This window comes from Sorex araneus, chromosome 4 (assembly GCF_027595985.1).
Source record: "Sorex araneus isolate mSorAra2 chromosome 4, mSorAra2.pri, whole genome shotgun sequence".
NCBI lineage: Eukaryota > Metazoa > Chordata > Mammalia > Eulipotyphla > Soricidae > Sorex > Sorex araneus.
The window spans coordinates 136,144,081-136,167,885 of NC_073305.1; the positions used below are offsets into that span (position 1 = coordinate 136,144,081).

At 37.3% G+C, this 23,805-nt stretch overlaps 1 protein-coding gene across 5 annotated transcripts in view; it reads right to left on the reverse strand.

Annotated features, from left to right (window-relative positions):
* WASF1 (WASP family member 1) overlaps positions 1 to 23,805 on the reverse strand; it is a 51,154-nt gene that overhangs the window by 14,406 nt on the left and 12,943 nt on the right. For 4 of the 5 annotated variants that reach the window (XM_055137127.1, XM_055137125.1, XM_055137128.1 and 1 more), the window contains exons 2-3: positions 8,053 to 8,212; positions 1,168 to 1,302 (exon numbers count right to left, since the gene is read on the reverse strand). In XM_055137127.1, the coding sequence (XP_054993102.1) occupies positions 1,168 to 1,302; positions 8,053 to 8,185 (268 nt within the window). In that variant the 5' untranslated portion in view covers positions 8,186 to 8,212. Of the gene's footprint in view, positions 1 to 1,167; positions 1,303 to 8,052; positions 8,213 to 17,583; positions 17,713 to 23,805 lie in introns of those variants that run through there. The other variant, XM_055137130.1, reaches the window with a different exon arrangement.

The window sequence follows — 23,805 nt, forward strand, 5'->3', positions numbered from 1 at the left end:
AGAAATATCAGCATTCAATGCATTCTATTACCAAGGTATGAAATATTTTACCAAAATATTTCTACCATTATTTTGGCCTAGAGTATGTGATAAAAAACTGGTAATGCTGGTTTGAAAACCCGAATAAAAAGTTTTTATTCTACATATTAGCCAGCTGCATTTGAAAAAAGAAAAAATAGGGAGGAAGGTAGGCATTTGGAACAGAGAGGTGGTGCTCAGGGATTATTTCTGGTTTCATGTTCTAGAGTGGCACTGTATGGAGGACTAGATTTGGTACCAAGGATCAAACAGAGTCACTTGCATGCAAGTTAAGCAACTAAACTCTTTCTAGCATTGTGATTACTTTTTAAAAAATATTCACTTAAAGAGTCAGATAATTAGATCTAATTTTTAGCAATTTAGTAATAGGCACACACAAAAGCATTATTAATAGAAATCACATAAGAGAATCAAACCAAGAATTTCAGGTTAATTTTCAAATCATTTTTGTTGTTGTTGGAGGCCACAACTGGCAATGCTCGGAGCTTACTCCTGGAGCTGCACTCAGAGGTCACTTTTGGCAGTGGTCTCAGGGGACCATACAGGATGCTGGGAATCAAGCCCTAGTTAGCTGCATGCAAGGCAAGCAAATGACCCACTATACTATCTCTCTGGCCTCTCAAATCTTTTGTTTTTGGGTCACACCTGTCAAAGCTCAGGGTTTAATCCGGGCTATGTACTCAGGAGTGCCTGGCAGGAACAAGGAACCATAATGGTATGCCAGGGATTGAACCCATGTTAGTCCCACGTCACTCATGTGCAAGGCAAGCACCCTACCCACTGTACTATCTTTCCAGCCCCTCAAATACTTTCCATGCCAATAAGTTATAAAAGAAAAAAGAAAAAACAGGTAATAGAAAAGTCTAGCTAAAATTTTTTTATTCCGCAAATTCACATGAGCTCTTTAGTATACAAAAATAAGTGGTTAAAAAAAAAAGAAGAAAACAGAAGAAAGATGAGTGTCATTCTAATGACAATTACAGATTTTTTTATTTATCTATTACAACATGTTCCCTAAGGTCATGGGGGAAAAGACTTTAACAGATTTGTGTTTAACACTGTTCTTAAATACAGCACTCATTTCACCTAAAATACACATGAAAGAAAATGAAATATGAATAAACTTACATTCTTCTTCTTTAGGATCAAGTTGTGTAACACTAACGGATAAACGATCCACACGTTCTTGTAACGAGTTAACTCTGAAGGAAAAACTATGTGCTTCATTGAATAATTCTCCAAATATATCTTCAGCATATTTACCTAAACAAAATCAAAACAAATACCACAACATTTATTGTAATCAGAGATAAATATCAAACAATTTAAGATTTAAAAGTGTTGTTCTGATGATACTTTGGAACTAGATTACACTAGATCAAGCATTTAATGATGGGCTAAAGTAATCCAATCATGAGAGTGCAAAAAAAAAAAAACAAACTCTGGGAAACCAGGTTTTAAACTGGAAGCTCTACAGCTTCCAGTTAGGTGATGTGTCTAAAATAATGATACTCTATTTTAGCTCAATAGCTAAACTTACTCATTTTGGGGAGATTAAATTATGAGGTAAAAATCAGGTAAAAATAATATGCCAAATCCATATTAATGAATACTAACACTAGAACATGATTTTAGGCAATTTGGAGAGTCCTTGGTTTCCACTAGCGAGTAATGTACCTTTCTGACAAATGCCCAAAACACAAGTTCTAATTATTTGTGAGAGATTTATCTTAGTCCAATTATTTGAGAGATTTATCTTAGTCCAGTTACTTGAAATTTCATCATAAATTTAAAATCATTAAATTTTCCTAGTCATGTTAATTTCTATTCACTGAAAATAAAAAGCCAAAATAATCTTGTTCTGACTGGGACTGGAGTAATAGCATAGCGAGTAGGGTGTTTGCCTTGCACACAGCCGACCCAGGTTCAAATCCCAGCATCCCATATGTCCCCCGAGCACAGCCAGGAGTAATTCCTGAGTGCATGAGCCAGGAGTAACCCCTGTGCATCGCCGGGTGTGACCCAAAAACAAAACAAAACAAAACAAAACAAAACAAAACAAAAAATCTTGTTATGAAAGGAGAGAAATAGAAAATCTTGTATCATCATCATCAACATCAAATAGTCATCAATTTTGGGGATGGGTCATAACCAGTGGTGCTCAGGGCTTATTCCTGGTTCAGGGATCACTCCCGGAGGGGCTTGGGGGACCGTACTTGGTGCCAGGGATCGAACCCAGGTTGACAGTGTGCAAGGCAAGCACGATACTTTCTATACTATCACCCCAGCCCATTATTATTGATAAGGTAGGGAGTTTTACACAACCTAAAAAAAAATTCAGGTATATTAGTAATATATAAATAGATACTATCAAGACTAACAATAAGTATCTTTGAATAACACAACTATTAGTGGTTTCCTAATTAAGGCATTCTAGATTCAAATATACTGCTTAGGATAACTGTCAAGAGCTTACTATGACATAATGACTAAGCATTACATCTTTCTTCTTTTTATTTTATGGGCCATACTCAGCTGTTCTCAGGTTTTTCTCCTATCACTGTCCTCAAATAATCCCCCCAGCAGGCTCAGGAGACCACAGGGGCAGCGGGGATCAAACAGGGGTCAGTCGCTGAATTATTTTTGGTGTTGCTCTCAGCAGTACTTGGAGGGCTGAGTAGTGCCTACCACGTGCAAAGCCTGTTCTTCAGCCCTCTGGTCCATTACCCCCTAAACCCAGCATCAAAGCACTTTAATATGTTAACCCAACAGATATTTACTGAAGGTCCATCCTGTGCCAGATAGGCATATAACCTACAGAAGACAACAAAGAGTTAAAAAAAATAAAAAGTCCTATCATAGAAGAATTTATACTCTTTAGGGAAAACTAAAAGTTTAATTGTAATCTGTAATTACAAAATATACTGTAATATGTACAATATACTTAAAGAAAAGGGGGTAGTTTTATATATAGACAGATTCATACTTGTTCTCTAAATGAAACTGACTGAAAATGTCTTATGTGGTACAGAACTGAGAGATATAAAAACAACTGGAGACTAGAGAGCGTGTCACGGGTGGAAGGCATGCCCTGCATGCAGAGGGCCCAGGTCCAGACACTGGCACAGCATGCTTTCCCAAGCACCACTGGAGCAAATCCCCAAGAATATAGCCAGGAGCAGCCCACAGCTGGTTAGAGCCCAGAAACCTAAAACTAAAATAATAATAAAAAAGAGCGGGCCAGTGAGAAAGCACAAAGGGCTGGCGAACACGCGTTGCAGGTGTAAGACCCCCTTGCCCCCTTGCCCCAAGTTTTATCTCTGCCACCACCAAGTTTTATCTCAGCTCCTCAAGAGAACTTTTGAGTTAAAGAAGACAGTGAACAAAATAAATCGGTAGAGGGGCTGTAGCGACAGCACAGTGGGTAGGGCATTTGCCTTGCACGCGGCCAACCCAGATTCAATTCCCAGCATCCCATATGGTCCCCTGAGCACCACCAGGAGTAATTCCTAAGTGCAGAGCCATGAGTGACCCCTAAGTGACATCGCCAGGTGTGACCAAAAGGCAAAAAATCAAAAAAAAAAAAAAAAAAGGAAAGAAAAAAGAAAACCAAAACAAAACAAAAAAGTAGAGTTTTTGATGCAGACAGGACCTCAACAATAAATCTTTCTTAACTCCAATATGAGGTAAGAGCTACAGAGTAGGGGCCGGAGCAATAGCACAGCGGGTAGGGCGTTGACCTTGCACTCAGCCGACCTGGGTTCAATCCCCAGCATCCCATATGGTCCCCCAAGCACTGCCAGGAGCAATTCCTGAGTGCAAAGCCAGGAGTAACCCCTGAGCATCGCTGGGCGTGACCCAAAAAGAAAAAAAAAAAAAAGAGCTACAGAGTAGAGAGCAAGCAGCACCTAGCTTTGGGGTGTGGGATGATGCCTCCAGACAGTTCCAGAGACAGCTTTTCTAGCAGGTAAGGGGAGCACTTGATAAATACTACAGGTATAAACATTAGCAATGAAGAGATGGAAGAGACAGTTTCTTTCCTGAAAGAGCTAATCCATATAGGGATCCTTAAATAGTTTGTAATAACACTTAAAATTATATGCATGTTTTTTTCTGGAGAGAGGGCCTAGAGGTTTTTCTTTTTTTAACAGTTTTAAAAAAAGAAATGTGTTCCCCTGCCACAAGCTTAAGCGCCAAAGTACTTCAGTGGATAAAATAAACACCCCCATCTGTTCTTTTCACATCCTTTCAAATTTTTCAAATCTACCCCTCCTTCCCAAAGAGAGATGAAAGCAACAAAGTTTGCAATATAAAACTGTGCATATCTATTTATAAATTTCATCTAACCATACAGATTTACTAGTTTCTACCTATAACAATGTTGCTTAATTATAGTATTAAATAAACCTAAATCTGCTCATTTAATAGCCTGTCTTATTTAAGCTTTACATTTTTATATAATATCACTTGTTCCTCTAATCCCCCTTATATAAAAAGTTTCATCTCTATTCATTGACTTCTTTCCTTTTCTTCCTTTTTTAGGGGTTAGACCCAGCAGTGCTCAGTGGTCACTCCCAGATGCATCAGGTATCGCTAGGAATTGAACCCAGTGCTCCAGCATGCAAGGCATATGCTCTATCCCTGTAAATTACCTCCCTGGCCTCATTTATCTAATTCTTAATCCAAGTTGAAATACTTTACTTTCCTCACTCTATTTTCCAAATTATTATTTTTTTAAAAACTAGTTTCATTAAATAAGCCTCCCCTAATAACTTTATTTTTTATGTCCTTAATCTGTCAATTCCTGTAATCTAAAAATCACTTTTAATTGTACAAATGCTCATGCTATTCAGAATGGTTTGAGTATTTCACTTCAGATTTTCAAGAGTATTCTATTCTTCAACAAAAAGTGATACATACTTTTAAAATAAAAACTATGTAATTTTATCACAGCAAGAAAATCAGTGTTATCTGTCCATTTGTATTAATTGGTCTAATTAGTCATTCTCCTACCAATCAATTTTGTTATCTGTCAGATTTTCTTTTTCTTTTAGTTTTTGGATTCAGGGCTTACTCCTGACTCTGGGCCCAGGGATCACTCTTGGTAGGGGCTCAGGGCACCATATGCGGTGCCAGGAATCAAACTATATCAGCCGTGTGCAAGGCAAGTACCCTGCCCACTGTACTCTCTTTCTAGCCCCTGACAAAATTCTACAACAAGATTCTATCAGTTTGTCATGGCATGAACTGACTGCTTTTAGGGGACAGAAGAATGGTAAAAGAGACCTCAGAAATATAATAACTCTTGATAAGAACATTAAAATGAAGAAATTTGCTACAGCAAAAGAAATTTATATAAGCTGGAAATTCTAGGTTTTCAGTTATTTAAGACTGGACTGAATGCTGTTATTTTTTCTTTGATTTTTGCTTGTCAGTTATGTTCTACTATTAAAATTGAGTGGGATTGTACATTTTAGTGAGGACAGGGTCAGTATGACATCCAGTCCCAACCCATGCTGAGGCCTATGGTTTTCTGTGTCCTTCACTGCTGTGTTCTCTAATACTTCTTGGTACAAATCACAGTGCCAACATGAAAATCCCAATTACTCAGAAACATGTTGAACAGCCAGGTTTTCAAATTCATTCAGTTTATTTAGTGCATAAATCACAATGTTAACTATTTAGATGGAAACATACAATCAATTCCAAGTTTCAGTGTCTTAAGTAGATAGTAAAATTATGCGTAATTTAATTTTTTCTTGAGGACTAAGTCATGCATTATGAAAATCAATGTCCCAGTCTAGAAAGAATTTGAAATGTGTAAGAGCATTTGTTTTACATTAAATAGCTTCTCTTCAGAGATGTTGCTTCTTTCCTTAAATCACTTTTTCCTTTGCTATAAACTACCTCTTCAGGTTTGCTTCAACATTTCTGCTTTTATTATCTCTTCCATACCACTTCTCTTTTAATGATCTGAAGCAGGAAGGTTTGGAAACCAGATCAACAAACCTGTGAGAACTATCAAAAGTAAGGTATCCAAGAAAGAGGCATACTGGAAATAGTAACAGAAAATAAAAAACGAATTGGGAATTTTATATACATGGTCTATAGTAAATAAGTTTATATATTCTGGCTACTTAACAAGCCCTTCAAATTTAATTCTAGATTCTCTGAGGTCAAGTGGGAAGGAAAGCTGAAGCAGAGCTTAATTCCAAAGTGGTATGCTACTGTTAAATCCTGGTCTGTTAAATGCTTATAAAGTATGTGTATAGACTTTGATTTCTAATCAGAAGCATCTGAATCCTAATTATGCTGTCACACCTCCATTTTAAAAGTAAAAAAAAAAAAAACAAGTGAGCAATATGCTAGTGATTCAATTTAAAATAAACAGCCCTTTTATTTGTATCAAAGGCAACATAGAAATTTTTATGCTGTCTCCAAGAATATTTAAAGGTAACTTTTTATGCGCTAGATATGCTGTTCAAATGCTTTCATTTGAAACAGGTTAGCAAATTCTCTATCTTTTTGGAGGGGCAGGAGGAGGAACACTCAGCTATGCTTGCTTGGGGCTTACTCCTTGCTCTGGACACAGGTATCATTCCAAGTGGGTTCCGAGATCGTATGGAGTACTGGGGACCAAACCTGGGTCAGCCTCAGGCTAGGCAAGCACCCTACCCCCTGTACTATCTCTCCTGTTCCCCAAAGTTCTCTTTTTGTAGTGCAAGGTACAGCAAGTCCTCCAATACCACATTCATTTCAACAACCTTTATTTATGCTAGTGCAAATAACTCTAAGGTTGATGGGAAGGGGGAAAAAAAAAGCAACCTAAGCCAAAGTTGAACGAGAAAAGGCTTTCACTGTAATCTTTTCTTAATTTCACTTAACACTTACAAAGCCCTTAACATGAGAAGTTATAATGCTCAATTACTTAAACAAACAGAGGGCCAGAGCACTAGTACAGTTAGGTAGGGCGCTTGCCTTACACGCAGAAGACCAGGGTTCAATAACCCCTCTATCCATATGGTTCTCTAAGTTCCTCGAGAAATGAGCAGAGCACTGACATGAGAATCACAGGGTGTGACCCAAAAAACAAACAAAAATTCCACAAAAGCTAAAAGGAAAAGATGACAGAATTCTGCCTATAGAAAATATCTATGTGAATGGATATGGGTTAGAGATAAATCTAGCATTACAAGAATATATCTAAACCAATACCTTACTTTACCTTTTTTCTAACAGTGACCCCTTCCACCTTTGTTTCCTTCTTATCATCCCTCTGTTGACCTCCTTGGTTTATACTGTGCCTCACACCCATTGATGCGATTTTCTTTCTTTTTTTTTTATTTGACTTGCTTCTTTATTTATTTTTTTTATAATTTATTTATTTTTAATTAGTGAGTCACCGTGAGGGTACAGTTACAGATTTATACATTTTTGTGCTCATGTTTCCCCCATACAAAGTTTGAGAACCCACCATTGATGCAATTTTCACTTGTAACCCCTCTTATACAATCATGCGGTCCCAGAGAGGAACCACATGTCCACTGGCTGAGAAATGGTGTTATAAACAACTCATCTGACTACACTGTAACTACCCCAGAACTTTCATTTTTAGATAATATAAAATTTTCCCCCAAACTAATGAAATGCATATCAAGATCATAGCATCCTAAATCACAAACAGTGGAAGCCTCAGAAAAGTTAGATAATGATAATAAGCAAACAAAAGTACAATTCTAGTCCTTCCGCTGAGCTAGATCAATTCATAGCTTAAAAATTATGTCAGTAATTCTTACTATGTGACTCTGATTCTAAAGTTTCTATCCTCATTTCCCTTGGAAAAATATTCAAAAAATGAAAAAATGATTCTAACGTTAATTTTACATAATTACATTTTCAGGAAAACCGAGAAACCTTTCCAACAATACCCCCCCCCCAAATGTTCACAAGAACATCTCTATAACATAACATTGTTTCATGAGTAACATTTTTAATTGATAGAAAAATACTTACTTAGGCTACTTAACTGTCTAATTATATTTGCCAAGGAAATATTAGTCACACATTCCAGTTCATTCTTAATGCCTCTAGGCAGTGCTGTGTGGCACAAGTGCCTGGGATCAATGTTTCTTTTCACCAATGGCATCTTGAGAAGATCTTTGCTTCGGTTCACCTGTTGGAAATAAATCAAAACAAACAATAATACTTGATTTTAAGCAAGAGCGTGAGATCTTATCTTCCACAATTAATAACAAAATATTTGCCAGTATCTAAGAATGAAAATGCTGGGGCCAGTGATGCTGTTCAGTGACAGAGTGCATGCCTTGCTTGCGGTGAGGCCCTCACCCAATCTCTGGCATTGCAAAATAAGAAAATCATGTTCAATGACTAAATGAGTAAAAGCTGATTTGGTAGTCTTCTTTCAACTTTAATTACTAGAACATAAACATTATACAAAACCATAAAATTAACTTACTCTGAGTCAGCTGCTTCAAGGTTAAAATCACAACTATCATCACATTAGTTTTGTTCTAAAGAGTTGGTCCTCTCAAAAGAAGTCAAAGAGGACAGAGAACTCAGTGCATACTTGGTCTGCAAGTGGCCCAGGTTCCCCAGCACTGTACGGTTTTCTGAGCACTGCCAGGAACAATCCCTGGCTAGGAGATGCCCCTGAACACTCAGATGGGAGGAAGAAAAAAGGAGAAAGATGGAACTAATAAGGATTTCCAACTCTACATTCAAACATTAAATAGATCAGGCTTTCAATAGCTCAGACACCAAATAGTCCAAGTAGGTCAATTAAATAATACCATCACCCAACAGTATGTTTCAGATTTTTTTTCCCCACTGTATGAGCACATAAATAGAAACCTCTCTGCTGGTACTTCACTACACAGATTACTATGTTATTAAGAGATATCAATCTACTATGTTATTAAGAGATAGCAATCATGATCTGAGACTAACCACACCTTTTTTGTTTTTAGGGGCCACAATTAATGGTTCCTAAGGACCACATGGTACCAGGAATCAAACCCAGAAACTCCCACATGCAAGGTAAGTGCTCTATCATTAAGTAATAGCACAGGTCCTCACAGCACCATTCAGTCAGTTGGTGACTGATGACGCATCTTACACCATTCCCCTTGCAGGCAGCACAAAAAGCTAACTTCTTGCTTGCAGTGATAAACCTACATAAAATTTTATAAAGTAGCTAACTGAAATTAAGGGCAAAGAAGGTCTAAAACGAAGAATCTGCACTTATTTTTATCTACTTTGTTACAAGTTTTTCTCAGGAATGGTATTGAATCTTGTTGAAAGTTTTCTCTGTCTCTACTGACAGGACTTTGATTTTTATCTTCCCTTCTGTTGACATAGTAAATCACAATACTTGATTTAAAATGAAACACTTGAGTCTTTGAAATACATGCCACTTGATCATGAAAATCCTTTTGATCTGTTGCTGAATTTGTCTCACTGAGATTTTGTTAAGGATCTTCACTCATATGTTGATTAAGATATTGGCCTGTAGTTTTTTTTAATAATATCTCTGCTTCTGGTATTAGGGTAATTTTGACTTTATATAATTGGTTAGAAAGGGATTGTTTTATCAATATTCTGAAAGAGCTTAAGCAGTACTGGTATGTTTCTTTGAATTTTTGGTAGAATGGACTAGTGAACACACCTGAGCCTGGAGTTTTGTTTTGGGGAAAATTTTTGGTTATGGTTTTCATTTACTTATTTGTAATTGGTCCATTTCTTTTTCTCCCTGAAAAATTCACCCATGTCTTCTGTTTTTTCTTCTTGATGGCATAGGGTTGTTGATAGTAAACTCTATTTATTTTTATTTCCGAGGTATTTGTTGTAATTTTTCACCTTTTGGCTTTGATACAGTTTATTAGGGATTTCTCTTTCTTTTTCATGACCTAGCAAAGGGCTTGTCAATCTTTTTGGTTTTTTGTCAATCTTCTTCAGTCTTTTAAAAAACCAATTCCTGGTATTTCTAATCCTTAAAGCTGTTTTCTTGATCTAATATTAATTTCTGATTTTTTAAAAACTTTTAAAAAATTTTTTAAAACTGATTTTTTAAAGACTTTCCTCTATTTTCTCTTGAGATTTCATTTGCTATTCTTTTATTTAGCTTCTCAAGATGTGTTCGCGTTATTTAAGCTCCCCTCCTCCCCCTGCCATGCTATAAGTTTGTACTGCAATAAGCATCCCTCTTAGTTCTGCTTTTGTTGTGTTTTACAGGTCATGATACTTTGTGTTTTCCTTCTCGTTAATTTTGAGGAATATTTTTATTTTTAATCCCTTAAAAAAGTTATTCAACAGTACATTGTTTATTTTTTATTTTAATTTTTTTTTTTTGCTTTTTGGGTCACACCTGGCGATGCAAAGGGTCACTCCTGGCTCTGCACTCAGGAATTACCCCTGGCTGCGCTCAAGGGACCATGCTGGGATGCTGGGATTTGAACTCGGGTCGGCCGCGTGCAAGGCAAACGCCCTACCCGCTGTGCTATCTCTCCAGCCCCCAACAGTACATTGTTTAATCTTAAAATGTTTGTTTCTTGGCTTTCTCCTATGGTTAATTTCTACTTTCATGGCACTATGGCTTAAAAAGAGACTTGAAATGATTTCTACTTTGATAACGTTATGATCACTCGTATAGTGTGGTCTCTCCTAGAAGATGTCCCAGGTGCTCTGGAGAATATGCATCCAGCCTCTGCTCCTTAAAGACTATGATCTGGGAAGTCAGTCTACTAACCCATTTTGGCACCCAGCGGCTTCTTATAGAAATGCATCTAGACTGTGAACTGAGCTACAACTCCAAGCTGCCGGGGGAGGGGAAAGGATTTTCTCTCTCAACCCTTTCTGCAGGGAAGATGGCAGCTGCGGCGGCAGCAGCAGCAGAGGCGCCCACGTGGCGTCCGCCATTTTCTAGAACTCACAACCCAGAGGGATGAGTTTGCAGTGATGAGGCCTGCAGGAAATCATGGAATGGGGGTGTTACTGGCACGCTCTCTGCCCAGATGCGATCAGAGCAAGCTGCACATGAAACAGCCCCTCTGTTCCTTAAAGACTATGATCCGGGAGGTCTACTAACCTATTTTGGCACCCAATGGCTTCTTATAGAAATAAATCTAGGCTGTGAACTGAGCTAAAATATCAAAAATCCAAAACCACGTGGCTGCTGTTGTGGCCGCACAAGCTCATATAATCTTCATTCTCAGCAATGGAAAACAAATTATCAAATGATGCCTTTTCAGCAGGTTTGATTGTTGCGGGAAAATTCCAAATAATAATAGTGAGTTCTCTGTTGAAATATTGAATGTATTCAAAGTATAGAGAGAATAAAGTGAAGATCATTAGCCATTCAGGTGGGGGGGTGGGTGTGGGAGGAAGGTATATTGGGGTTCTTGGTGGTGGAACATGTGCACTGGTGAAAGGATGAGGGTTTGATCATTATATGACTGAGACTTAAACCTGAAAGCTTTGTAACTTTTTTCATGGTGATTCAATAAAATAAAAATTAAAAAAAAAAAAGAATATGCATCCAGTTTCTGGAAAGCAGAAGATTTTATGCATGTTTATTATATCGATATCTTCCAATTCTTCATTTAGAAATCTTATTTCTTTAACTGATTTTTGTCTGGTTGATCTGTCTAGTGATGGGATTGGGGTATAACATCTGCCATCACTAATGTGTTGCCATCAGTGTATAACTTCAGTTCAGTCAATGATTTCTTTGGAAGCTTTGTTGTCCCATTCATTTGGTGCATAAATGTTATTAAGAGTCAAGTTCTCTGGACTTAATGATCCTAATCCATATATGTCTATGACCTTCTTTAGTTTGAACACAAGTAGAAGGACAGCCATCCCTGCTCCTTTTAGCTGGCTCTATTATCTTGTATGATTGCTTCCCAACACTAAGTTTATGTTTTAGAGGAGTACAAATGTATTACTTTGCAAGTAACAGGATGGATCTTATTTCCTAATTTATACAATCACTCAGAACCTTAAGGGATCTCAATACACTGACATTAAAAAAAAATTATCTTTCAGTATTTTGGGTGCTTTGTAGACTGACACAGCTCCTGTGGCTTTTCTATGTTGTCTTCACTTGCACTTTGATGTCCTGATGAGCCTCTACTTGCCACCTGTTACTACTTTCTCTTAGATATATTTTATTTGCATTTACTGTGTAGTTTACAAGTACAGTTCTGAGCTAAAGTGCTTCTAAAAATTAAAAAATTATTTTGTTATTAAAATTTTATTTCAGCTACAATGATTTACAGTACGGAGAATGGCAGGGTTTCATGCATAAACCATTCCATCATCACACCCTCCATCAGAGTAAGTTTCCCTTCACCACTGTTCTAGTGCTCCCCACCCATCTCACCCCCAGCTTCAAGGTAAGCTTTCAGTTAAGACCAGATCTCAGTTTCTGTTGCCTTTGGGCCTTTGTTTAATTCAAACATTCTTAACTAAAACTCAAATTTCTCTCCCAAGCTGTAAATGCATATACAGTAATGCTTCCTGGCATCTGTACTTGATAGTTCCTAAAGAGCTGTCAAATTATGTCCAATTCTAAACTCATTCTATTTCCTCTTAAAATATGGCATGGTCTTGATTCTAGCCCACTAAAACAGTTCCTCTTTATGCATAATAGGAGCGCAAGCCTTCCTAATTCTATGTCATTAATATCTCGTGGTCTAACTTTTATATTCTATTGTAACCTTTGCTATAAGTCAAACTCTGGTCCTCTGTCAATTGGCTGGATTAGATTTTCTGTCTTTAGTGTTAGTTTCCCCATGCCATTCCATCTGCATCATCTCTCCAACCAATCTATCATACCACACCATTAATATTACTTTTAAATCTGATACTGCCATTTTCACCCCAAAGCAAACCATTTGTTTATTTTTAAATTTTTTGGCTTTTTGGGTCACACCTAGGAGTACTCAGGTGTTACTCCTGTCTCTGCACTCAGGAATCACTCCTGGTGGTGCTCAGGGGACCATATGGGATACTGGGGATTGAACCGGGTCAACCGTGTACAAGGCAAACGCCCTACCCACTGTCCTATCGCTCCGGCCTCAAAGCAAACCATTCAAAGGTATCTTACTAGAATAAAATCTAATGATAGAGAAAGTTCTTCAGGATTTAGTTCCTCTCTTAGTTCTAGTCTCGTTTTATTTTCCTAACCATATGTTCTAATCACTGTGAATGTGCCTTGATGTTTCACATTCCTATTTTTTCTTGGTTTGTTTAGAATGATTTTCCCTTTCTTATCCAATAGTAGATTACAGCATCAATCTCTTTTTTGAATCGTTACTAAATTCTGCTCTCCCTCGCCCCAGACAGATTTATTACTTATTCTTTGATGCCCACAACATTGACCCCATATGCACTGTAGCACTGTCATCCCACTGTTCATCAATTTGCTTGAGCAGGCACCAGTAATGTCTCCATTGTGAGACTTGTTACTGTTTTTGGCATATCGAATAAGCCACAGGTAGCTTGCCAGGCTCTGCCATGCTGGCAGGATACTCTCGGTAGCTTGCCGAGCTCTCCGAGAGGGATGGAGGAATCAAACCCAGGTTGGCCATGTGCAAGGTGAACATCCTACCCGCTGTGCTATCGCTCTGTGCATCTTACCAAAATACTGCCAATTTCACTCTTCTGTGTTGTATGAGTATGTTCACATTTCTACACTTGAATAACTATACACCAAAAAGTCTTATTTGGCTTGCATCAGGGTCACTGTCATCCCACTGCTCATCAATTTGCTAGAGTGGGCACCTGTAACGTTTCCATTGTGAGACTTATTGTTAACTGTTTTTGGCATATCGAATAAGCCACAGGTAGACTACCAGGCTCTGCCGTGCAGGTGAGATACTCTCGGTAGCTTGCTGAGATGCGGAGGAATAGAGGAATCGAACCCAGGTCAGCTTCAGCGCATGCAAGGCAAATGCCCTACCTGCTGTGGCTGTGCTATCACTCTAGCCCTTGGCTTGCATATCAATAGTTAAAAAGATCTCTAATAGTTGATGATTAAGAGAAAAGAATAAAAGCCATGAATTGTGAGGAGGTTTAAAAAATGTTACTGAGCAAAGAAAACAAACACACACTTTCTTAAGCAACAATTTAAGGATTCCAAGGAGCTGTTCTTTTCTGTATACAGAAAAGGAATACATTTGGAAAGGTAATACCTTACTATTTGTATTGTAGAGGAATAGGTTTGTTTCCTTTACTCTCCCAAGAGAAAACATGGGTCATGTATCTTACTCGCTTCTGCAGTTTTAGGGGCCATTCAGTGTCTGGGGTACAGGAATCATACAATTTTTATCAGAACAACGCATGCAAAGCAATCAAAGACATACTTTATCTAAAAAAAATTACTTGGTTTGTGATTAAAATAGTACCTTTAAGCTTTAAAGATATTACCAAAGCTTACACTGAGACACACTCCCCTCATTCTTTTAATTTCAATTTCAATACAAGATTCTTTTATTTCTATCTGATAGAAATAAGAGAAACCAATGGTGAAACTAATGGTCAATTATCTAATTCAACTATCAATGTCTTGGTGGGAAAAAGTAAAATAAGCCCAAGAACTTTCTCCCCAAATCCTGATAAAATAATTTTCTGGTGCTTTTATGGAAATCACAATTGAGGGCTTAATGTCATACTGGGGAAAGGTTAAAAAAAATTAAATGCCGTCATAATTTAATTAGCAAGCAATAAAATTTCAGTATGCTTAGAATGATAAATTTTCCTTTCAAGAGCAACTAAAATATCAGACATATTTTAAGGAATTATATTAGACAGAATAAGCCAATTTTAGATTTTTAAAGTATCTTTTAAATCTGTCATTGTCTAACTTATATACCTGAAGCTAAAAACTTTTTACTTAACAAGAAAGCTGAATTACATTGGTTAAAACATAAGGTAAGGGCTGGAGCAATAGCACAGCGGGTAGGGCGTTTGCCTTGCACACTGCCAATCCGGGTTCGATTCCCAGCATCTCATATGGTCCCCCCAAGCACTGCCAGGAGTAATTCCTGAGTGCAGGAGCCAGGAATTCCTGAGTGCATGAGCCAGTGACCCCTGTGTATCACTGGGTGTGACCCAAAAAGCAATAAATAAATAAATAAATAAAAATAAGGTAATTTTTATATTTAAAATTGGTCGTTTGTTCTCTTTGGTTACAATGGTAAAAAGTACAAAGCAAATTAAAAAATTCCGAACTATTTAATAATCCACCTGGTTATAAAAATGAGGTTGCCGGTAATATAAAAACTAAAACAACTTCAAGATTCCTACATATTTTTCTTTACTCTTACCAATGAAACTATCAATTATTGAGGCAAACAATGAGATTGTGACAGTAAATAAATTAGGCACCTATTCTGGTAAGAGACCTGTTATTGTTACTGGTTTTGGCATATCGAATACACCATGGGGAGCTTGCCAGGCTCTTCTGTGCGGGAAGGATACTCTCGGTAGCTTGCCAGGCTCTCTGAGAGGCATATAAATATAATATTTCCCTTTATGATGATGTGTCGTAGCTGCACGGTCCAGGAATATGTTCACTCATGCGTGAGGTTCGGCTTGAGCGTGTGGGAAAGTGGCCTGGAGCGTGGCAGCGGTTGGGTAGTGGAGGTTGGCTGCCAGGGCTGGGTCCCTTGTGGCAGGAAGGGCTCTCACCCACGCCCCCCTAGGGTGCCTCGAATGAAAACAGCCTGGCTTAGAGTCTGGTGGCATGGCCAAGGGGGCCCCATTTTATGTTCTATTCTGGCAGAAGCAGCCATGAGTTGTCATTCCCCTGACCCTGAAAGAGCCTCCAATTGTTGGGAAAGACGAGTAAGGAGAGGCTGCTAAAATCTCAGGGCTGGGACGAATGGTGACATTACTGATGCCCGCTCGAGTGAATTGATGACAGTGATACAGTGATTCTGGTAAAGCGACGGTTTATTTATTTAAGATAAAACATTTTTGCTAAAAGTATCAAGAAATATTTCTTAAGTTATTTCAATTAATTAAAGTCATAGGTATTCAAATAAGCTGATTTAGTTAAAAAATTATTTTAAAGAGTTTAAAAGTATGTAAAAACAATATATCTCTCCCCCCAAATCTATAATTTACATGCTCCAAACTGTTTCATTTTTGCAAATGGAAACATACCAAAATTGGCAAAGAAAAATATAAATATGTATAAAGATCTGAGGAATAAATCCAATTCAGTCCATTCACAGGATCTCCTGAGCACTGATGGATGCAATTCCCAAGAATGGAACTGGGCAGAGTCCCTGTGCCCTTGAGGAGCAATAATGCTCCACACAGACCAGGATTCTAACAAGGAGGACAAAGAGACGGCACTCTCACCACACTGAACACAAAGTACTCAGTTTCAGATGCATGGCCCCAGAGAGAAGGCATAAATGCAATTCCACACATGAACAAGATGCCCCCACTCTCCTGACCCCACCTAGAACATACTCAACTGCAACAGGACCCCTCAGTGCCCCTCCCTACCTGCTGCTGCACCAGCTATAAAAAAACTCACGATCTACAAAAACTCAACACAGAGAAATAAAATTACTAAAAAAAAATTACCATCATTTTATGTTATTAATTGTCCAACAAATAAAGATCTAGTTCCTATGTGCCCGAGTATCTAGAACTAGCAGTTTGCTTCTGGAAACACAGAGAAATCGTATCATCTGAATGTGGCTTTTCATAATAGACTTGTCTTAACTTTCCTTTTTTTCTGAAAGAATACTTATTTTAGACACTAATATGTTAAAATACTTAAGAAATAAAATTTATACACTAATTTCAAAATACAGTACAGTGTAATTCCAAACACAAAACTCATATTTCTAGCACAAAAGCAAAAACCATGTTGAAAAAGATTTGCTCATAATGATTGTTTGCAAGCAAGTGAAAAGAAGGAAATTTCTAAGGTCAGTTACTTTAAAGTGACATATTTTCATTTGACATTAATTATAATGAACTAAATTTAATTAGCCCTTTAATTTAAAGAAATTACACAGAATAGAAGTATCAATTGACGTATTTTCCCAACTATATAAATAACACATCTGTCTGTTAGTATAGTGGCCTTACATTACCATGCTATGTTACGTAATCAATAATCACTGTAGCACTGTCACTGTCATCCTGTTGCTCATCGATTTGCTCAAGTGGGCACCAGCAATGTTTTCATTGTGAGACTTGTTACTGTTTTTGGTATATCAAATATGCCACGAATAGCTTGGCAGGCTCTGCCATGTGGTGGGATACTCTTGGTAGCTTGTGGAGCTCTCTGAGAGAGATGGGGGAATCAAACCTGGGTCGGCCACATGCAAGGCAAATGCCCTACCCACCGTGCTATCGCTCCAGTCCATAATCAATAATACTTGAAGAAATTTTTAAAAATACTTACATACCTGAAAATAAAAACCTTCCCAAATTCTAGTCAGCCAGATTACTGTCAGAATCTAATTCAATAAAATATTGTATCTACTGCGCACTTACATGCCATTCTCTCTGCAAAGGATGATTCTTCACAGTCTATTCACTTCTCTGGACATGTATTTTGGCATATCATTCTTTGTGGTAATTTAATGACACACATTAAGAATTTAGTACAACAGAGCTCCAAGGATGTAAAACTCATTCTTCACACGTATGAGGCCCTGAATTCAATCTCCCTACTGCAAAAAAGACAAAACAAAAAACTGCATACATAACCACTGTTTAAATACTAGTTACCGTTATAGCTAAGGGGAAAAAAACATTTCCGTGTGAAATTTTCAGATTATTTCAGTTCTTCTCTTATAGTACTTGTATGCCATATCATGAGCTAATGCGTGCCTTTTTCCTCTCTCCTTTTATTTTTCCCCAGGGAGTGCTCAAGACCTACTCCTGTTTGGACTCTGGGATCATTACTGGTGGGGTTCAGGAAAGAACCCCAGGATTGAACCTGGGTCAGCCACGTGAAACATAAGCACCCTATGTACTGTCTCTCAAGCCCTCCTCTCTTGCTCGCTTGATCTGAGCAGCACCAAGATCTCCCACAACTTCACACACTGCACAGTTTATACAAAAACTTAAGGCAATGCAATATACTTTTTACACACCAATTATCTATAAGCCATTAAATTAGGTGACAGAATTGAGCAAGGAGTCTCATTCTGTACCAAATACCTTGTCATTTGATAGAAACAAGAGACACTTTAGTGTAAATGACCTGCCCTTAATGTACAAACTTGCCTTTGGAATGCTTTGGGGAAAATGTGTTTCAGAATTTAAAATTTCTTAGATTTTAGAAAAGTAATATATCACTTTTTCTCTAACTCTCTTGTCTCCCCCATCCTTCATAAGGATCCTGGTGATCGCATTAAGTCCATCTAGATACACACTGCATAGTTACATCAAGTAACCATGGAGTTACATCAAGTAACTAGCCATTCAGTGAGGTCTAGGACAGTATTATGATCAAACATTATCATTTCTATGAAAAAATGTATGAATATTTATGTTAACAGCATAAGACCAGAAATAGCCTTCTCCCAGTTGAGGTCAGGTTTTATCACTTTATTAGTTTCCAACTGCTATTATAACAAATTACAATAGAGCGTTACACAAAGCAAATTTATTATTTTATAGTTCTGGGAATCAGAAGACTCTTGAACTAGAAAGATGATGCTTAACAAAGCTAGGTTCTTTCTAGAGGATCTGCAGTAAAATTAACTTTTTTTTTGTTTTTATCTTCTCAGGCTTGTTAGAGACAATTTCTTGGCTCTTAGCCTTTTACCTCCACAGACAGAAATCCATTCACTCCAACTTGTGTTTCTGCTATCACTTCTCTGACTCTCTTTTGTCCCTCCTTAATTCTTTATAAGGAAACTGGCGATTACATTAAACCCATCCTAATTAATTCAGGCTAATTCCATTTCAAGAGCCTTAATTTAATAACATATGCAAAGTCCCTTTCACCAAATAAGGTAACAGATTGACAGGTTCTCGAGATTAAAACATAACTATCATTGTTAGGGAGAGGAGATATGATTCTGCCTACCAGAATGAAATCTTGTAATTTTCAGTCATTTAAACTTTGAAATCACTAAAGAATTTAGTGCAACTCAAAGTGGTATTTATATAACCCAAGATAATATAAGGTTGGTGATATTTTAAAAAAATACAGGGTAATTGTAGACCTGTAACAACTGAAAAGATGCTAGGACTTTAAAGATCTTAACTGGCTTTATGAAACACAGTATCTGATTGAGAACCTTAAAAGATATAAAGACTATGATAGGTATAACAATGGAACAAAAGGTAATTTTCAAACATACTGCTGAAACTTTTCCTGGGCATCCAAAACAGCAAATTAAGAGACAAACAACTAAAGTTCATTATTTCAGGAAGGAGAGTTTTTAAAAAGGGCTTGACAAAACCAACTGAAATAAAAAGTAGCAAAAGAATTGGGTCATACAATGTTCCAATATCCATGTCTTCACCAGTGTACATTTCCCACAACCAACTGGAACATTCTATAACTGAAAGCCAATCATGAACAACACTGTAACATAATCTTCATAAAAGAGGGGGGAAAAAAGGTTAAAAAAATAATAAAGTGGTAAATTAGGACAGTTACAGGTGGTTAGGTTGTTTGGCAGGATAAGAGTGTAGTCAATCCTGAAGGAAGCACATAGTCAGCTTGAAGTGGTTTTGAACAGTGAACTGATAAAATATGATTGGTGTTAAAATGGGAGATTAATTTGAAAGGAAGGCTGACTCAAACTGGGAAAGGCAAAAGAGGAGCCCAATGACTAATCTAAAGAAGTACTTTGATATTTCTTGGAAGAAATGGGATATATCAAGATAACCAGAATTCATTAAGGCATTTTTTGGTTTTTGGACCACAACCAGCAGTGCTCAGGGCGTACTCTTGGCTCTGTGCTCCAGGAGCACTCCTGGCAGCTCAGGGAACCAACCATATGTGGAATCAAACCTGGGTCAGACACTGGCAAAGCAAATGTCCTACCCACTGTACTCTATCATTCTAGCCCCATTACTGCATTTTTATCAACATTATTTTTAATAGATGTAACTACCAACTGCAGTGCTCACTGCTAATCAGGTAACTGCTTTGTATTTCACACACAAAAATTATGAAAGTTGATCACCAAGTAAAGAATGTTGGGAGGACCCATTCGGGTTGAAAGATGCATGCTGAAAGTAGACTACAGACCAAACATGATGGCCTTCAGTACCTCTATCGCAAAGTACAACACCAAAAAGAGAGAGAACAAAAGGGAATGTCCTGCCGCAGAGGCAGGGTGGGGTGGTGGGGGAATGGGGTGGGGGTGATGGGAGGGATACTGGGAACATTGGTGGAGGAGAATGGGCACTTGTGGAGGGATGGGTAACCGATCACTGTATGACTGAAATGCAAACATGAAAGTTCATAAGTTTTAACTATACCTCATGGTGGTTCACTAATGTAGCACTGTCCTCCCTGTTGTTGCTTGAGCGGGCACCAGTAACGTCTCCACTGTGAGACTTGTTGCTACTGCTTTTGGCACACTGAATAAGCCACGGGTTGCTTGCCAGGCTCTGCCGTGCAGGCGGGATACTCTGGGTAGCTTTTTGGGCTCTCCAAGAGGGGCAGAGGAATCAAATCCGGGTTGGCTTCGTGCAAGATGCAAATGCCCTACCCACTGTGCTATCTCTACAGCCACCTTAGTGTACTATCATCATCATTTTTTTTTGGTTTTGGGGTCACACATGGCTGGGCTCAGGGGGACTATATGTGTTGCCAAGAGTTGAACCTGGGTTAGCCATGCACTGTAGAGCATTAGCCATTATATTATTTCTTCAATCCCATCATTTGGTTATTTCCTGTTAGACTGTAAAGTCTTACTATCTCTTAGCATCTGATACAGAAGAAGGTTGTGAAAAAAGAAAAAGCACCCTTGACATAAAGAATCTGATCGCTATCATTCAATTGTTGGGTGGGGGCTCAACAAGAAACCTCTTCCATTGTAGCAGGTAATGTCTAAAGCCAATAGAGACAGATGAGAAAATAATCGGACAATGTCTGCTCAACTCTCGTGCGAGGAACATTCTGCAGGTCAGCATTAATTAGATTCACTAATAAAAAATGTAAAAAAGATTATGAAAGTTAAACATCAGGGGAGGAGAAAAAAGTATTACACTAAACAGCATGTTTGGGATTTGAATCCAGGCACATAAGAACTCCAAGGTCCAAATGAATATGATCCCAACATGACAGAATGTGAAACCTGGAAATTTAATTTACTTGGTGCTGGAGGGAATACATGGTACCAGGGATTAATCCAGGTCTGCTGCATGCAAAGCAGAAATCTATCTTTCCAGCTATCTTTCCAGCCTCCAGAAAGATCATTTTAAAGCATATTAACAAAGACAAAGATGATCACTCTAATAATAAAGAAGTCAATTCATCAAGAAAACCTAACAATCAAGGTAAGACCCAAGGATAGAACAGTTGAACAGCACAACACCTGCCTGACTACCATGTCACACATACAATCCCTGGCATAGTTAACAAACCAATTGGATCTTCATGGCACTGCCACGTGGGACTTCTGATGTCACAACAAAGTGTGCGGTCTATATAGCACCTCAATTAGTATGCATGAAAACAGGCAAGTGTGCAAACCCTATCAAGAACCACAACCTGGAGAGCACCACAACCAAGTATGTGTGACCCCATGGTCATCCCAACCAACCAAGGGAAAGGAAGGAGAAAATCAAGTTTAAAAAAAATCTGAAATGTTTATAATGCACATTGCAGATCAATCTTTTCTATGTTAAAATAAATAGAACAGCAAGAAAAAAAATCCATAGTAAGAAATTCAACATCTCTCTCAATAATGGATAAAAAAGTAGACAGAAAATCAATTAGCACAAAAAGGTCTTGAAGAAAACCATCAAACTACTAGCTCTAATTGAGTTTTATAGAGCTTCCTATCCCAAGAATCAGTAAACAATTTTTTTAAGTGTGTTAGTAACATTCACCAAAACAGACCAAATTCTGTTTCCCAAAGTAAGAATAAGTTTTGAAGAACTTAAGACTATGAAGATATGTTTCCTGGACTCTATATAATTAAATTAGAATCAGGAAAATATCTCAAAAATTCTCAAATATTTGGAAACTAGAGACATATATCTACATGATTCCAAGTTAAAGAATAAAAATCATTAGTTTGATTTGAGTAAAATAAAAATGTATCAAATTTGAGGGAAAAAGATAAAACAGGATATGATAGGAAAATTACAGCTCTAAAATGCTTTAGAACAAGAAGAAAAGTTACAAATGACTTCAATTTTCAACTTAGGAAACAAATATTAGATCAAGTTAAACTTGTAAAGGAAATAAAAATGAGCACAGAAATCAATGTAATAGAGAACCAAAAAATAATAAAGAAAAAAAATCAATGAAACCAAACCAAAGTTGGTTCCTGGAAAAAAAATCAGTGAAAAAGATACAAACAATATATATATATATATATATATATATATTTGCAATATCCAGAATGAAAAGAATGACATGCTTTAAGTTTTATAGATAACTAATAGGAAATTAGAAACAACTATGACAACAAACCCAGCATCCTAAATAAAACAGACAAATCTCTTGAATCTGCTAGAAATACATGACCTATTGAGAAAGCAAAATAATACTTAAGTGCTTATACTACCTGTTTCAATACTTATCATAAAGCCAAACAATTAAAAGTTATGAGGACTGGGCATCAAGACTGTAACAGAATTATACTATTAACTATAACCCCACAGAATTATGGCCAATTGCTTTTTAACGCAGAAGTAAAGGCAATCAATAGAGAAGAGTAAAAATTTTAATTGTGCTACAAAAAATCATTTTAGCTTTATATGTAGGAAACTTTGATCTTTACCTCACACCATGTGTAAATCTGTCATGTGACCAAATGTAGACTACAAAACTATAAAAATTTTAGAAGAAAACAAAAAACCAAAAAGATTCTCAGATATAGTACCAACAGTACCATTCAAGAAAGAATTGTTAAGGCTGGAATTTATCAAAAACAGTGACTTCTGCTGAAGACATCGTTAAGGAATGAAAATATAAGCCACAGGTTGAGAGAAAATATTTGCAGATCCCACACCTAATAAAGCACATGTACCTACAATAAAGGACCCTTAAGTTCTAAAATAAAATACCCAACAGGTAAAAAAAACCTGTTGGTTTTTAGGCCATACCCAACGATGTTAATGGCTTCTCCCAACTCAGTGACTGCGGAATCATGCAGTGGAAGAGATCAACCAGGAACTCCTATATACAAAGCATGCTCTTTGAGCTATCTCCCTGGTCCAAAACCAAAGATTTAAATAAATTCTTCATATAAGAAAAAAAGAAATATATAAGTGGCATATGAAAATGGTCAATATCATTAGTCTTTATAAAAATGCAAACTAAATACTATAAAAGCATGCCACTGTACACCCATTAGAATGGCATTTGAATAGTAAGGTTGTGAAGCACCTGAAAACATATTTTGTTCTTTGCCTGTAAAATATAAAATGGCATAATCACTTTGAAAAACACTGGAAATTTCTCATGAAGTTAAAGATATGCCTGTTATATGATCCATCCATTCCATTTCAAAGTATTTTACTCAGGAGAAATGAAACACTTGCATGAACAGTTAACTGTAAATATTCACA